The 16,104-nt window shown below is 38.0% G+C and overlaps 1 protein-coding gene and 1 long non-coding RNA gene across 3 annotated transcripts; both read right to left on the bottom strand.

Annotated features, from left to right (window-relative positions):
• Positions 1 to 733: 733 nt before the first annotated feature.
• On the bottom strand, positions 734 to 4,583 carry LOC130245708 (extracellular calcium-sensing receptor-like). Its single transcript, XM_056478463.1, has 6 exons — positions 4,360 to 4,583; positions 3,873 to 4,164; positions 2,897 to 3,724; positions 2,011 to 2,238; positions 1,731 to 1,854; positions 734 to 1,647 (listed from the first exon to the last, which is right to left on the bottom strand). Exons 1-6 carry the CDS (start codon positions 4,581 to 4,583, stop codon positions 734 to 736), a joined length of 2,610 nt encoding a protein of 869 aa, XP_056334438.1.
• Positions 4,584 to 10,491: 5,908 nt separating this feature from the next.
• LOC130245898 (uncharacterized) lies at positions 10,492 to 11,750 on the bottom strand. Of its 2 annotated transcripts, none has more exons than XR_008839369.1 (5): positions 11,641 to 11,750; positions 11,488 to 11,547; positions 11,172 to 11,282; positions 11,032 to 11,096; positions 10,492 to 10,610 (listed from the first exon to the last, which is right to left on the bottom strand). It is a non-coding gene; the product is annotated as an uncharacterized LOC130245898 (long non-coding RNA). The 2 variants fall into 2 exon arrangements; XR_008839370.1 differs by having other exon boundaries at positions 11,172 to 11,260.
• Between the last annotated feature and the right edge of the window lie 4,354 nt (positions 11,751 to 16,104).

Genomic DNA, 16,104 nt, shown 5'->3' with positions numbered 1-16,104 from the left:
TCATCACAACACTGGGACTGCAGTCAGACCATGAAGCAGATCAATGCTGATCTTTCTTTCGAGGTGATGGTGCAGAAATGAACCAAACAATGGGCCTAATACAAAATATTATAAGATAAAAATACGGAAAAATTATCAGATGGTAACTTCGGTCAATTTTCCCAAGGGATAAACAGCACTAGATAATATTTCAGCATGCTTTCACTTTTGTATTAGACATGAAACGCACATTTACACATTCTTATTCAGGCGATCTCGGACTGAGTGATTTGGCGCAGATCCCAAACGATTGGGGGATTCACATATGTCAGACAAACCACGCTTACTGGGAAAACGAGACCGGTTCCGAAACAAACGTCTGGGTATGAAAACACTCTGTATTTGCACGAAAAAACTTTAGTAACAAGTCAGCACTGGCCCGATCGGGCCAGTAACCATCCTCTATACTGTCCCAGGCATCTCGCACGCACGCCTCAGGCCATCGGGCAGTCCTTATTGTTGAGCCCTGATATATATATATATATATATATATATATATATATATATATATATATATATATATATATATATATATATATATATATGTATATGTGTGTGTGTGTGTGTGTGTGTGTGTGTGTGTGTGTGTATGTATTGATCTGGTTTATTCTTTGTTATTAAACTGTTTGTAGAATGTTCTCTTTTTTCCTGTGAGAGAGTGAGAGAGTAAATGGTTGACCATGAAAATGTAAGATTAACTATTTTTTGTTTCTCTTCCCATGATGGCTTTTTTAGTGTTTCTTTCTGGATGTAAAATAATTATGTAACATTTTGGGGCAAATATGGCCACCAGTACTCCAAAACTAGAAGCTAAGATAGCAAATATCTCCACTGCCACTGCATATTTTCCTGGAGAGCTCACATATGCTGGAACAAATGCAATCCACACAGCACAGAAAATCAACATGCTAAAAGTGATGAACTTTGCTTCATTAAAATTATCTGGAAGATTTCTTGCCAGGAAGGCTAATAGGAAGCTTATTGCTGCCAACAATCCTATATATCCCAGCAGCAAAGAAAACCCAGCCACTGAGCCAATGGCGCATTCATAGACTATTTTAGAGCGGACATACTGGTTGTTTTTATGGGGTGTTGGAGAAGAAGTCGATAGCCAGACTACACATATTACAACTTGGAGGACTGTGAGGACCAGAACTGTACATCTTTGTTGAGCTGCTCCAAACCATTGCATTGCTCCTTTGCCCTCAGGCCGAGAGGAGTTAAACACAGCTATTACCACCATAGTCTTGACCAGAATGCTGGAGATGCACAGGACAAAGCTTATGCCAAACACAGCATGTCTTAATTGACACGTCCACAACTGTGGCTGACCAATGAACAGCAGCACACACAGGAAACACAGTTTGAGTGACAAAAGCAGCACGAAGCTGAGCTCTGAATTGTTGGCACGTACTATAGGAGTGTTACGGTGAAAAGTAAAGATAATCATCACAAGAGCACAGAAGCAGGTTCCTAGCAGGGAAGCAGTGGTCAGAGAGATGCCCAGAGGATCTTCATATGATAGAAACTCTATTTCTTTAGGAACACACAGATCCTTATTTAAATTGGACCAAAATTCATCTGGACAAACTGTGCACTTAATAGCATCTGTTGGAACAAAATTGATAGTCATGTCCTCTTCACCTCTCTTTCAAAGTATAATAAAGTTTTGTATACAATAATATTCTCACCTGTTGTGTTAGAAATTTCACCATCTCCACATGTCAGGCAGTCAAAGCAGCAGACAGGAAAGCCCTTCCTCGTGGCTCTTCTGGTGCCTGGGGGACAGCTCTCACTGCATACAGACCGTGGGGGCTGAAAGTGACATCATCCATTATCAGTCATGCCTCTGTCATCTCTTTCACATTATGACAAGCTTGGCTTTTCTAATTGTTTCTAATTTCTAAAAAGCTTTGGCTAGTATTTAGACTTTATGTCTGCAAAAAAATAAATAAATACATTCAAATTTACTTTTTGTGCCTCAAAGTTCCAGTAAATTTCATCATTGTTCAGTTTGAGCACCATTCCTGTTGTCACTCCATCATTTACTACACCAATATTGTGAAGTTTAATTGATCCTTCAGAGTTCGGCTGCCAGTTCAGAACATCATAGATGGCTAGAGCATCTCCATTATTATCAAATGACACAGGATCCCCAAAGCCTGTGGTGAAATTCACTTTTTTTAGGTAGGAAACCAGCTGTACAGATTGTAGACAGGACAAATGTTATGAACACACACACACACACACACACACACACACACACACACACATATATATATATATATATATATATATATATATATATATATATATATATATATATATATATATATATATGCAGTTAAAGTTAATAGCCCCCCTGAATTATTAACCTTCCTCTTTATTTTTTCCCCCAATTTCTGTTTAACGAAGAGATTTTTTTCAACAGATTTCTAAACAAAATAGTTTTATTAACTCATTTCTAATAACTGATTTATTTTATATTTGCCATGATGACAGTAAATAATATTTGACTAGATATTTTTAACATTAATAATTTTAACCTTAAAATGTTTTTAAAAAATGAAAAGCTGCTTTTATTCTAGCCGAAACAGAACAAATAAGACTTTCTCAAAAAGAAAAAAATTTATCAGACATACTGTGAAAATTTCCTTACTCTGTTAAACATTTGGAAAATATTTCAAAAAGAAAAAAAAAATCAAAGGGGGGCTAATAATATATATATATATATATATATATATATATATATATATATATATATATATATATATATATATATATATATATATATATATATAAAACATATTGTGTTTGTCCATATTCCATTACCCTGCACTTTACCTTTGGGTCTTACCTGCCAGGGTTTTAGATCTGTTATGTCAGCACAGCTGTTTCCACTGAATGGTCCTCTCTTCTCTTTACACTGCATCATGTCATGAAGTGCATGTGCCAGGGCATAAACTGCTTTATACACATTATAAGGTGCCCTCAATCCTGAAACATCAGTGTAAGGTGTGTTTGTGGTGCTCAGATCCTCCTGTCCTGTACACACCTTTTTCATTTGCTCCCCAAATGTCTCTTTATCCAATGTTTCAAAACTGCACCCGAACATGGTCTCCCAGAATATCCTCACTATATTATTTCTTTGGTCACTGTTGGGATGAAGGCGTAACAGAAAACTATGAAGGCCCTGGATTTCTCCACGCCTAATAGCAATGCCCAACGTTCCCTTCAGAAAGGGCTGGAAATAAGGTGTGCGAAACACAGTTGAGGTGACCCAGGCTTCACTTGCTATCCATTGCCTGTCTGTCAAATTCTGCAACACTACCTTATTCATCAAAGGAATCAATAAGGATGAAGCAGAAAAAACAACTACTACTCTAGATGTAGAGGCCTGAATTACTCCCACAATGTGATCAATAACCCTGGGGTTGTTATCTTGGGGCAGGATTTCAGAAAAAGCAACACAATGTCCAAACAACTGCATTTCTTTATGAAAGGACTGAGCAGCGTTGATACCATAGTCATTATTACTGTAGATCAGACCAACCCAGGTCCATCCAAAATGCCTCATGGTCTGAACCATAGCCCGTACCTGGAAGGTATCACTTGGGATTGTTCTGAAGAAAGAGGGGTACTTTTTCTTGTCACTTAAACAAGAGCAAGTGGCGTAGTAGCTAATCTAATTAGAAAATATATAGGGCAGAACAGATGAAAGAAACTTTAATGTGACAGATGAGACAAAATATGTATTCAGACAAATAAGACATATATGTATTCAGCTCTAAATCTGCTGTTAAAAAAAATTTTTTTTTTTTGAAGGCCCATACCATGGGCAGCCGAAAAAGCCCCAGAACACTGGAAATTGCAATAGAATGTGTAGATCCTGGATCACCTATGACTCCAATAACTGGTGGTGGGCCTTTACAGTTGAGGTCAGAGATGGCCTCCTCTGTTCCACTTATTAGAGCTGTAGCTGCCCGAAATGCCACTCCAAGCCTTAAACAGTTGTCATAGATCTGGTAACCAAGTGTGATGTTAGGCAGCAAGTTAGGATTGTTATTAATCTCACTGATGGCAAAAACCATTGTTAGTGCTTGCTGGAAGCTTGTCATATAAAAGCTGGAGAAGAAAATTCAAATTTCATTTATTATCATTAGCCACAAAATTACAGTAAAAATATTATATGTCAATAATGATTTTAGTTCTGTAACACATAAGAATACTAGAGAATGTTACAATCTATATGTAGTTGGAAAAATAAAGCAGTAATAATTCCAAATGAATAATTATTCTGTAGCTGTGGCCCAGACTCACAGGTCACAGTTTGGTAGTTTTGGCTGCGTTCTGAAGCTTATCTGAGGGTATACTTTCACATAGCTCTGAATCTCAAAAATACCACCAATGACAAAGTCTCCATCCTGGTGCATCCCATTTAATGTGAAGTGTCCCTGTTGCTGGCAGGTACCTGAACTGACCATCAAAGTTACACAGATGTAGTTACAAGACAGGAACAAACAAAAAAGTAGAATTGCCCACATCCCTCTGTCTTTATCCTTTATCTGTGTGTGTCTCTTTTCACTCAGCTCACTGATTTATCAATAAAGATTGTGTGTGGGACTTTTTTTTTAAGAGAGAGAGAGAGAAAGAGAGAGAGAGAGAGAGAGAGAGAGAGAGAAAGAGAGAGAGAGAGAGAGAGAGAGAGAGAGAGAGAGAGAGAGAGAGAGAGAGAGAGAGAGAGAGAGAGAGAGAGAGAGAGCAGGTGGTGCTATTGCTCTCTGGAAATAACAACATAGTGTTTGCCAGTTTGTATTCCACTACTTCCCAATCATTATAAAACATTTATTATTCACATTTATTATTATTCAATTATAATAATTATTATTAAAATAAATTAGTCAACTAATTTTATAACAGTTAATAAGTTATTAGTAAAAACACTTATTCAATTTATATTAAAAGAACTAAGTTTTACTATCAATGTGTTTAAAAAACAACAAATAAATTATAAGTTACGCTAGCACTTATGTGTATTTAAATGTCTGAAACATAAAATGGTTTTTGTTTGAAAGCACTGATAAACTGTGATTTATTTCTCTGAGTCAATGCGAGCCATCGCAGGAAAGCAGATTTTAATTCGGCAACTGTTCAACATAATGCATTTAACATTCTGATCATACCACACACTCCAAAGACCAGTCAAGACTAATCACATTAGTATGATCATAAGCATTCAAAACGTTAAATTGTCATGTTTATTGTGTTGTTGTTTTTTTGTTAGATGTATGTAGTTTATTTTTGTTTCATTTTTTGTCTCCGCAGACAGGACTTTGTAATGTGTACAGAATGTGGTTATGCATTGTCTTGTTGAAATATGCATGGACATCACCGGAAAAGAAGGCAGCATAAAATCTTTATGTACTTTTCAGCATTACTGGTGCCATCACAGAAGTGCCAGCTACACAAGGGCACTGATACAACACCATACTATGACAAACCCTGGCTTTTGAACTTGTTGTTAGAGAATTGGTGAGCATTAGCCTCCACATACAGTAAGCATTGAAGGAGAAAACCATTGCAGGTGCTCGGTTCACCCGAGTAGCTAATGGGATGAGTAAGTGGCGTGCTCGTGATAACCACCAGATTGAAAGTGGCGCTCAAGGGAGCGGAAGGCATCGTTTGACACATGGTATGGACCATACCAGCGAATGGGTCCGAAGCGCTTCCGGTTAGCACAGCGCTAGCTTCCATGACTGTGCATTTTCTATTGGGCCGGTATCCTGTCACGCTGGTTGACAAGGAAGGGAAGGATGGTTCTCTTTTATGGGTTTTATTCAAAACAAGTCAGTAAATCAAAGTGAGGAAGCAGGAGAGTGGTGTAATGACACTGACACAACCCCATACCATGACAGACCCTGACTTTTGAACTTGTTGTTCGTAACAGTCTAGATTATCTTTTTATTCGTTGGCCCAGAGCACACAGCATCCATTTCTTCCTAAAATACCTCAAATGGTGATTCTTCTGACCACAGTACACATTTCCACATGCCAAATGCCTCTGACCCCAGAGAAGTCGATGCAGCTTCTAGACACTATTAACATAGGGCAATATTTTTGTCTGAGCCGAGGGAAGTGTGTGCACTATCCAAGGCACATAGGCCCTGAGGGAGTTTAGCGGGCGCTGGCTCCTCTATTGTGGCTATGCAGGTTTCTTCATCCAGTTGCCACATAATTGACGCGAGGAAGACAAAAGGTGGTAGACCATGTTCAGGAGAATCATGGGCAGGATCAGGTGAGTACATCCAAGAAAGAGCGTCTGCTTTCACATTCTTGTGTCCAGGCTGATAGGTGATATTAAAGTTGAACCGTGCAAATAATAAGGACCAGCGAGCTTGACGGGCATTGAGGCGTTTTGCATCTCAAAGTTATTGGAGATTTTTTTGGTCAGTGATAACTGTGAAGGGAAATAAAGCCCCTTCAAGCCAATGTCGCCATTCTTCAAGAGCAAGTTTAATAGCTAACAGCTCGCGGTTCCCGATTCCATAATTCTGCTCCGCAGGTGTTAATTTCCTGGAGTAGTATGCACACTGATGAAGAAGTCTGGTGAGTTCACCAGACCATTGGGAGAGTACAGCGCCTACTCTGGCATCAGCTGCATTTACTTAAACCGTGAAAGGCAGAGAAGGGTCCAGATGACAGAGGATGGGTCTTCAGTTTGTCAAAGGCGTGATGCACTTCAGGGGTCCAGGTAAGGATACGCCATCTGCCTTTCAGAAGGGAAGTCAGGGGAGCAGAGAGGATGCTGTAGTTTTTAATGAACCGTCTATAGAAGTTGGCAAAGCCCAGAAATCGTTGTAATTATTTGAGGGTCTTCTGCGTTTTCCACTGAAAGACGGAGTCAACTTTGCCTTGTTCCATACTGACCCCCTCGGTGGTGATCACGTATCTGAGGAAGGAGATGGTTGTTTTATGGAATTCACTTTTCGGCTATAAGGAAGAGTTGATTTTCATGGAAACGTTGAAGGACTTGAACATGAGACTGATGTTCTCTTTGGTTACGGGAATGGATTAAAATGTCATCGATATTCACTATTATGAAACAATGAAGGAAGTCTTTAAAGATTTTATTCATGAAATTCTGGAAGATGGAAGGACTGTTTACTAGGCCATAGGGCATGACCTGATATTCAAACCTGAAATCGACGCAATTGGTTACTTACCCGATGTTGATTTTCAGTCAATCGAAACAACGTTATAGAATCCACACATTTTCAACATATAATCGACCTAATTGGTTTGTCTACCTAACGTTGAAATGATGTTAATTTACAGTCGACTGGAACAATGCAGAATCCACACATTTTCAACATATAATCGACCTAATTGGTTTGTCTACCTGATGTTGAAACGATGTTGACTTTAAGTCGACTGGAACAACACAGAATCCACAACTATTCAATATCAAATCTATCTAAATGATTTAATGTTGAAATGAATGCTTAAACAACCTTTTCAACATTAAACAATATTACATAATCATAATTTTTTACAAGAATACATGATTTATTCTGTATATATAACAAAACACACCACAATCTGTCATCATTTTTTATTTATACAAATATACAGCTGTAAATATTTATTAGGAGCATAAATTCATTCAAACCTTCTATACACGCAGTACACTTAAACACACAGAGAGAACATTTAAATTATAGGCTAAAATAGTCGAAACCATTTACTCCAAAAGTAAAACTGTAGAATATTAAATACATTTGTCTATTTGTGTTCCATTTCAACATGTATTTTTCATTAGAGTAAAAAATGCATTTTATTTCAGATGTGCATAATAACAAAATGTACCATTAGGGTCAAAATACAGGTTTAAATCACAATGCTTAAGCTGTTTAAAGAACAACATTTATTGAATTAATTGAGAACGATACAATATGCCTATCACAGAAACTAAAATTCGGCTGCAACCATACAAAAAAATATTCTCGCTGGATTAGCAGGGCCAATAAATAAATAAATAAATGAATGAATTTTTAGGTGGTGTAAAACTATCGGAAAGGCATTCGTCCACAGTGCCACCAATTACTAGAAATCCATCCCGGATTTTCCAGAAATACTCAGTATTAGTGACCCAGAGAGTCTAAGAACAAGCTTGAAATATTACAACCATAGGTAAGAACTGCAAGCTTGTTTTTAAATGACAATTATTTTTTTTCAAAATATCATTGTTTAATGACTAAATGCAATAAAAAAAAAAAACAGTGCTGCGACCAAAGAATGTAAATCCTGATTAATCCTATGCAATGCACATGATCCTATTATAACGATCACTGCGAACAATAAGCTAAGCTTTCGTTTTATATACAATTTATAAGTATAAAAACATTAAAATAATTTAAAGCAATGAAAATCTATATGTAAAAAAACAAAACTACTTTAAACGCGTCTCGTTTGAGCTGAACATCTTTGCGGTCACCACACGCGCTCTTTAAAGCTTCTGTAAAAAACGCACTGTATGACAGACACAATCTCAGGCTTAAGTTCCCTCTAATATTTAGATATTTCCTCTGAAATCTGTAAAACCACTCTTGTAAAGTAACCAGCATTTCAGCACTTTCCTGATATTTTCCTGTTCTCTGAAACTGAATAGTTTAGTTTTATTTAGGCTATATTATTTTTTTTATTTAACAAACCAGTTTGTGTTTTGGCCCTGAGGCATACAGCGGACTTGTTTTGAAGCACTTCACCTCAAACATTATTCGTTATTCTTGTTTATTTTGTAAATAACTGACCACGTTTTACATTAAAATTCAGATTTTATCCTAATCTGTATTAGTAATTAATTATGCTAAACGAAATTCGTTTCAAAAAATATATTTCCCAAGAAAAATATAAGAATTATATTTTTGTTTGTGCCCATCCACTGCTCAACTATGTGGGTGGACTATGATAAGGATTTACTGAATGCTCCGTAAATGTGGCTTTACAAAGCCACGTTGAAAACGCGACACGTGCCGCTTTGATTACGGATCGTCAGCTGTTTACACACATGCAACGGTCAAGTTTCAAAATATTTCAGCTCAATATTATTGTCTCCTCGTGTGTGTAACGCACGGGTATTCGCGGATATAATGAGCGCCGCTCCTCGATGGACGCGCCGGCCCTGAGTGTGTGTGTGTGTGTGTGTCTGTGTCTCCTCGTGTGTGTAACGCACGGGTATTCGCGGATATAACTGAGCTCCGCTCCTCTATGGATGCGCCGGCCCTGTGTGTGTGTGTGTGTCTGTGTCTCCTCGTGTGTGTAACGCACGGGTATTCGCGGATATAACTGAGCGCCGCTCCTCTATAGACGCGCCGGCCCTGTGTGTGTGTGTGTGTCTGTGTCTCCTCGTGTGTGTAACGCACGGGTATTCGCGGATATAAATGAGCGCCGCTCCTCTATGGACGCGCCGGCCCTGTGTGTGTGTGTGTGTGTGTCTGTGTCTCCTCGTGTGTAACGCACGGGTATTCGCGGATATAACTGAGCGCCGCTCCTCTATGGACGCGCCGGCCCTGTGTGCTGTGTGTGTGTGTGTCTCCTCGTGTGTGTAACGCACGGGTATTCGCGGATATAACTGAGCACCGCTCCTCTATGGACGCGCTGGCCCTGTGTGTGTGTGTGTGTGTCTGTGTCTCCTCGTGTGTGTAACGCACGGGTATTCGCGGATATAAATGAGCGCCGCTCCTCTATGGACGCGCCGGCCCTGTGTGTGTGTGTGTGTGTCTGTGTCTCCTCGTGTGTAACGCACGGGTATTCGCGGATATAACTGAGCGCCGCTCCTCTATGGACGCGCCGGCCCTGTGTGCTGTGTGTGTGTGTGCGTGTGTGTCTGTGTCTCCTCGTGTGTGTAACGCACGGGTATTCGCGGATATAACTGAGCGCCGCGCCCTCCCCAGCAAACATTTGGACGTCCGATTACAGTTGAAAAGACGTCGCTCCGCCACGTTGCGTCCTGGTTGAAAAGTAGTGCCAAAATGAAAATCCAACCGACGTCTTTTACGTCTTCTGGCCGTGAATCGCACGTCTTTTCTACACGGTCCCTGCACGTCGAAATATGTCATGTTCTGGACGTTTTCTGGTTGTTTTTAAAACGTTTTATTTCTTTATAATAAGTGTTTTAATAGCCTAATTATACATATAAAACAATCTAACTTATTATTTAAAGCTGTGAAATGCAATCAGGTCCAATTTCAGACCAGTTATACCTGAACGTCTTTATAGCATTGTAATCACGTGTAAATCATAATTAATACATTATGTAAGGATGCAATAGTGTTACGATTAAGCAAATTATTTATTGTGCATATAGTAACAGATGTACATCACTGTTAAACAGACACATCTAATAAGAATAAACAAAGCAACAACACAGAAATATGGACAACACAAGTGAAATGTTATTTTAGAGTCTTTATTTCTAATATTCTTCAGCTCTTCCTGGAAGGTGCTTGCTGTGTTCCTCCATTGCGGCATCTTTTTCTGTGTCTGTAGCATCTGGACTCACTTCACAGCATCTGAGGGAGGAGAATATGATTTTGTATTATCCTACAACTAAAAACGTACAATATATCAAGAATTACTGTCATGTTTTGTGAATGAACAGCAATGCGCCGAGCAGTTCCCTACTACTCATCATTTTACAACTGCCCATATCCACACATCCACAGTTTTGTGACAAGCAAAGACTGTCATTCATGGCTTAGACTAAAATTATAATTTAATATTTTTAGTCTGCTTGACAGCCTGAGTCTGTACAAACATTTTAAAACATCTGAACATTAGGCATGTCTATAGGGAGACGTACAATGATGAATAACAAATGAAATCTATAGTTTAAATAATATAACATACGGGGTTAATTGTTGGGGTAGTAAAACATAATTTCCTGAAATATTGTGCAGAAATAAACACAAACAATGCAAGATAACTATGTACCTGTTTATCAATCTTTTAAATCAGGCTCGGACAGAACATCCACCAACTCCAGACAGTTGCTGAACCTAAATGTGACACCAAAATCACAGTCAGAGCGATCCAGACAGACAGACGCACATTCTTTCACATTTCAAACTTACACAGATGCGGTTCTTCTTTTCAGTTTTGATGAACACTTCACAGGATCTCGCTCTCAGAATCCAGTCTCTTAACAGAACATGTAGACCTGCTGGAGTCCACAATGACAATTACTGTAACAGAGCAATAGCTAACATCAGGCTTATGATGACGTTAACGTTTCTAGTTGCAATTATTTACTAAAGCGTTTATCAGGATACGCAGTAATAAGATCACAATACTCACCACACGTATAAAAACTAGCTCTAGGTTTGCAAATGTGAACTCATACACATTATACACCTAAATACACTTTTAAGCATTCAACAAGTTTCTCACCTACTCTGGAGTGTCCTCAGGGAGTGGGATGACAAAGGATCATTTGCACTGGAGACAATTCTACAGACAAACAAAACAACAGTGAGAAAGGTAATAATGAAATTATTTAATGAACAGCAAATAAATAAATGCAAAGCCTTATATGATTCTTACAGTTGGCCTGGAGAAAGAGTATTGAATTCTGTCTGACAGATGACTGACTGTTATTCAACCTGCAAGACAAATTTGAACCTTAATGCAGTTTAATTAATTACAGTACAAAAACTGTTTTACAGGAGCAGTTAAAAGAAAAGTGGTTAGACTTTACCTGTTAAATCTCCACATGAGCTAATAACACCTACATGCATATATTTACCATTTTATGTTAGTGTAAAATATTAAGTAAATAACTTTTTTATATACATGCTCATAAGTTTTGCTCTTATTGTTAATGACAGCCTAATAATGTAGGCTAAACTAAATCATTAATACTGGTATGGTAATAAATGCTGGAGACATATCTACAATAGAATGATACTATATAGCTTTTTGTTAGCTTTTCTAACAAATTCGTGCATTATTATCATTATTAAATTGTTTTATTTATACACCATTCCACTCCAAACTCACCTGAAATGGCCATTTTCAGCTCTGACTGAACACACAGCAGGTGGATGATGGGCAGAGATGCTGGAAAACATGTTGACCAGCTGTCTTCGAGGACCAGTGTAGGGAACCCCTGATAAACTGCGCCAGATTCCTGTAATAACATGACATATTGCTCAAACGCGACTTATTTTTAGCATAACGGCTAATTTTAGCCTAATCAAAGCAACTCCACATCGCTAGTGGCAATGTGCATCATTTATTTCAGTTCCTTCGTGTAAAACTCAATAATGTTATTAAACGAATACAAACTGTACTTACACGGTAGGAGTCTTGTGATCATTGTCCAACTTTTCGCCGCGTCCTCATGTTCTCGTGGTTCTGGACAAAACCGGAAGAAAATGAAATTTGAAAACAGCGCCCTAGAATCCCGCGGGATTATGTTAGTCATATCGCGAGATTTGTTAGCGTTAGGTGCAAAAAAAGTTATATAGTAAAAATAGTTACTGTACTATCCTTTCACAGCACAGGACACTTTATGAATGTAATTGGTCAGTTGACAAGATGTAAATAAAAGTGATTTCTGTATTTCATAAAGATAAATCTGTTTTTAATGAGTTTAGATGCCTGAAATCTGTCCACGAACACACTTGGGACACACATATATTAAGTGTATACCCAGATGTAAGTGCAATACTTTTTAATATTTCACAATTTCAGCAAGGGTATATGATGGACTATAAATGCACGTGTAAAGGACGTCATTTGTGGACTTAATCAGGACATGGTATATATTAAACTACATGTACATAAAATCGTAAATACACGCAACCCCAATATAAATAGACATGTTTAAATGTATACAAGCATATATTAATGCATTTTAGGACATGTTGTGCATTGGTGCCGTGCGGTCGCGACGAATTTTGGCTGTGGAAAGCACGTCGCTTTCAGACCATCAGTACACAATTGATGCCGTCGCGGAGCGACATCTTTTGGCCGGGGAAAGCACGTCGTCGTCCGACCAATGTTTGCTGGGTCTCTATTCAGCCGGTCCTCTATGGACGCGCAGGCCCTGTGTGTGTGTGTGTGTGTGTGTGAAAAGAGCAAGAAGACTGTGACCTCCTCGCCAGTTCTTGGACTTTTTGCTCAATAAAATAGTTAGTCGTCAGTATTTTCTAGTCGATCGTCTGTGTTTACATTCACCCACTGGCAGCCAAAATCCACTGTGAAGCGTGTGTGCACTGTGACTACTTTTATATTGTAGATTAGCTGCTGGGCATTTCACTCTCGCGCTGAAGCCTTGTCCGTGTCGACCAATCGCAGCAGGCTGTCATCGGTCCAATCAGCGCAGATTAGCTTCGCGCTGAGGAGGGGTTTGGGAACAAATGAATCGCTGAACGATTCATATGGGAGTCGCTGGGATAATTAGGTAAAAATAAATGCAGATTATAAGACCATCAAAGTGTTTTTTGACCTTGCATGCATATTAGACTGTTGTTAGAGACCCTTACAACCTAAATATGACCCTATTTCATGTACAATATGGGCTCTTTAAATAATAGATCACCTATAGCTTTTGTCATGAGCCATGGCTGTGTTCAAAATGGCATAAATGTTTTCAAAGTGCACTACAAAGGGAACGCAACTGTCAATATGAAGAATGCTGAAAACTGAACTGTAAAAAGAGTTTGAAAGCAAATTACATCTAAGAGAGATGACTTTAATGTTTGTTTTAATCATTCCAAATTTAAATGTTGAAACATTAAATAAATAGGGCATGTGGGGCTAACTGGGAATAGAACACAACCATATGCTGCAGGTAAACAGACCAAGTTTGCAATGCAGTTTGCGAATGTTCATTGGAACGATGGATTTGTGACCTTAGTTGGCTAACGATGGTTTTCGGAACTGCACCCCTGCTTTCTTAAATAAAATTATGTAAATAAAATGAATAAAATATTCATTCATTTTCTATTCGGCCTAATACCTTTATAAATCTGGGGTTGCCACAGCAGAATTAACCGCCAGTAAAATATTTAGCTTCGAATAATGTGTTTTTGTTAACTGTATGATCAAAAATAAAAGTAATCGGTCATTGAGATTAAAAGGGTTAATAGCCTAATCATTAACCAATTAACAAATCATTCTTTGTTAAATACAGTAAATAAGTACACAAATTGTATTTAGCATTATTATAGCAAAACGGAACACCCATGACAGTGAAAATTCTATCTTTAAGTCATGAACAAAATGTTTTGGAAGCTTGGAAGTAAACTTTTACTTTGATTCTTTCTCTCTCACAAACACAACTGTCACACAATTGCTCAAATCACAATATTAGAAAATCACAGACTATTTAAATTTTATTTATTTTTTTAAAGAGATTATTAATATTTTGGGTATGAGTATTTTGTTTTTGCATACAATATATGTTTTAATATGTGCAATAATCTACAGTGTTTGGCCCATACAATGCCACATGAATGTTAAGATAGTTTGATTAAGGTCTTGAAACAGAATAAACAAATAAATAGCAGAAATTTGCAATTGCAACTAATGTAAAAAAATGCTATGGCGCAGTGAGTAGCACAATCGCCTCACAGCAAGAAGGTTGTTGTTCGCGTGGGTTTCCTCCGGGTGCTTCGGTTTCCCCCACAAGTCCAAAGACATGTGGTATAGGTGAATTGGGTAAGCTAACTTTTTCATAAATGTCTGTGAATGAGTGTATATGTATGTTTTATAGTGATGGGTTACGGCTGGAAGGGCATCCACTGTGTAAGACATATTCTGGCTAAGTTAGCGGTTCATTCCGCTGTGGCGACCTCTGATGAATAAAGGGACTAAGCCGAAAAGAAAATGAATGAATGTTCAAAAATGACAGTAAAGTATCAATATAGTTAAGACACAATGAAGAAAAAGTAACTGCTAGTTCTAATACATGTAGGACCGATCTGTGAAAAATCCACTTTCTCACATAAAAATTTTGATTCCCATGATACATACACATTTATTCATTCATTCATTCATCCATATTCCTTTGGCTTCGTCCCTTTATTCATCAGGGGTCGCCACAGCTGAATGAACCGCCAATTTATCCAGCACATTTTACACAGCGCACGGTGAGGGAAACCGGAATACCCGGAGGAAATCCACACCATGCAAGTTCCAAACAGAAACACCAACTGACCCAGGTAGCAACAGTGCTAACCACTGAGCCACCATGTCACCCTCATGTATTTATTTTATTTAAAAAGGAATGTCGAGAAATAAGGAATACTGGCAGTAATAATACAGCTAATTTATTATAATACAAAATGGAGGAAATAAGTATTGAACACATTGTCATGTTTTTTCTTGGGAATAATATTTATAAAGTAGATGTTGACATGGAGTTGAACCAAATTTTGGCAAAATCCCAAACACTACAAACTAAAAAATATATTATAAGCTAAATAAAAATATAATAGTTATTTGTAATAATAAAGGAATGACACAAAGAGAAAGTGCTGAACTACTGAAATGTATTTATTACTTTACATAAAAGGCTTTTTTGGTGAGGGCAGCTTAAAGACGCCTTTCATATGGAGAATAAAGTCACATGTATTGCTCACGTGGGATTTTTTTCAGACTTCAAAAGAGTGTAAAAATCTTGATGGTCCTGTTGGTCTTGTCCATCAAATCTAAGCTTTAATTTGTATTTTCTATTGGATTGGAGTCAGGTGATTGGCTGGGTGTCCTGCAGATTTTAGCTCCAACTTGCTTCAACACACCTGCAAGAATGTTTCTAGAAAGCCTAGTAAGAGCTTGATTAGCTAGGCCAGCTGTGTCTGATTGGGCTTGGAACTAAACTTTGCAAGACACCGGCCCTCCAGGACCGAGTGTGGACATCCCTGGCTTAAAGGGACTAATAATTTTGACCTTGATAAAATAAAAACTGCTTTTATTCTAGCCAAATTAAAACAAATAAGACTTTCACCAGACGAAAAAATATTATCGGACATACTGTGATCCCTTTTTTCTTGCTCTGTT

This window comes from Danio aesculapii, chromosome 18 (assembly GCF_903798145.1).
Source record: "Danio aesculapii chromosome 18, fDanAes4.1, whole genome shotgun sequence".
Classification (NCBI taxonomy): Eukaryota; Metazoa; Chordata; class Actinopteri; order Cypriniformes; family Danionidae; genus Danio; species Danio aesculapii.
Note: the sequence above shows the minus strand (reverse complement) of the source record. Positions and strands in the feature narration are given on the sequence as shown.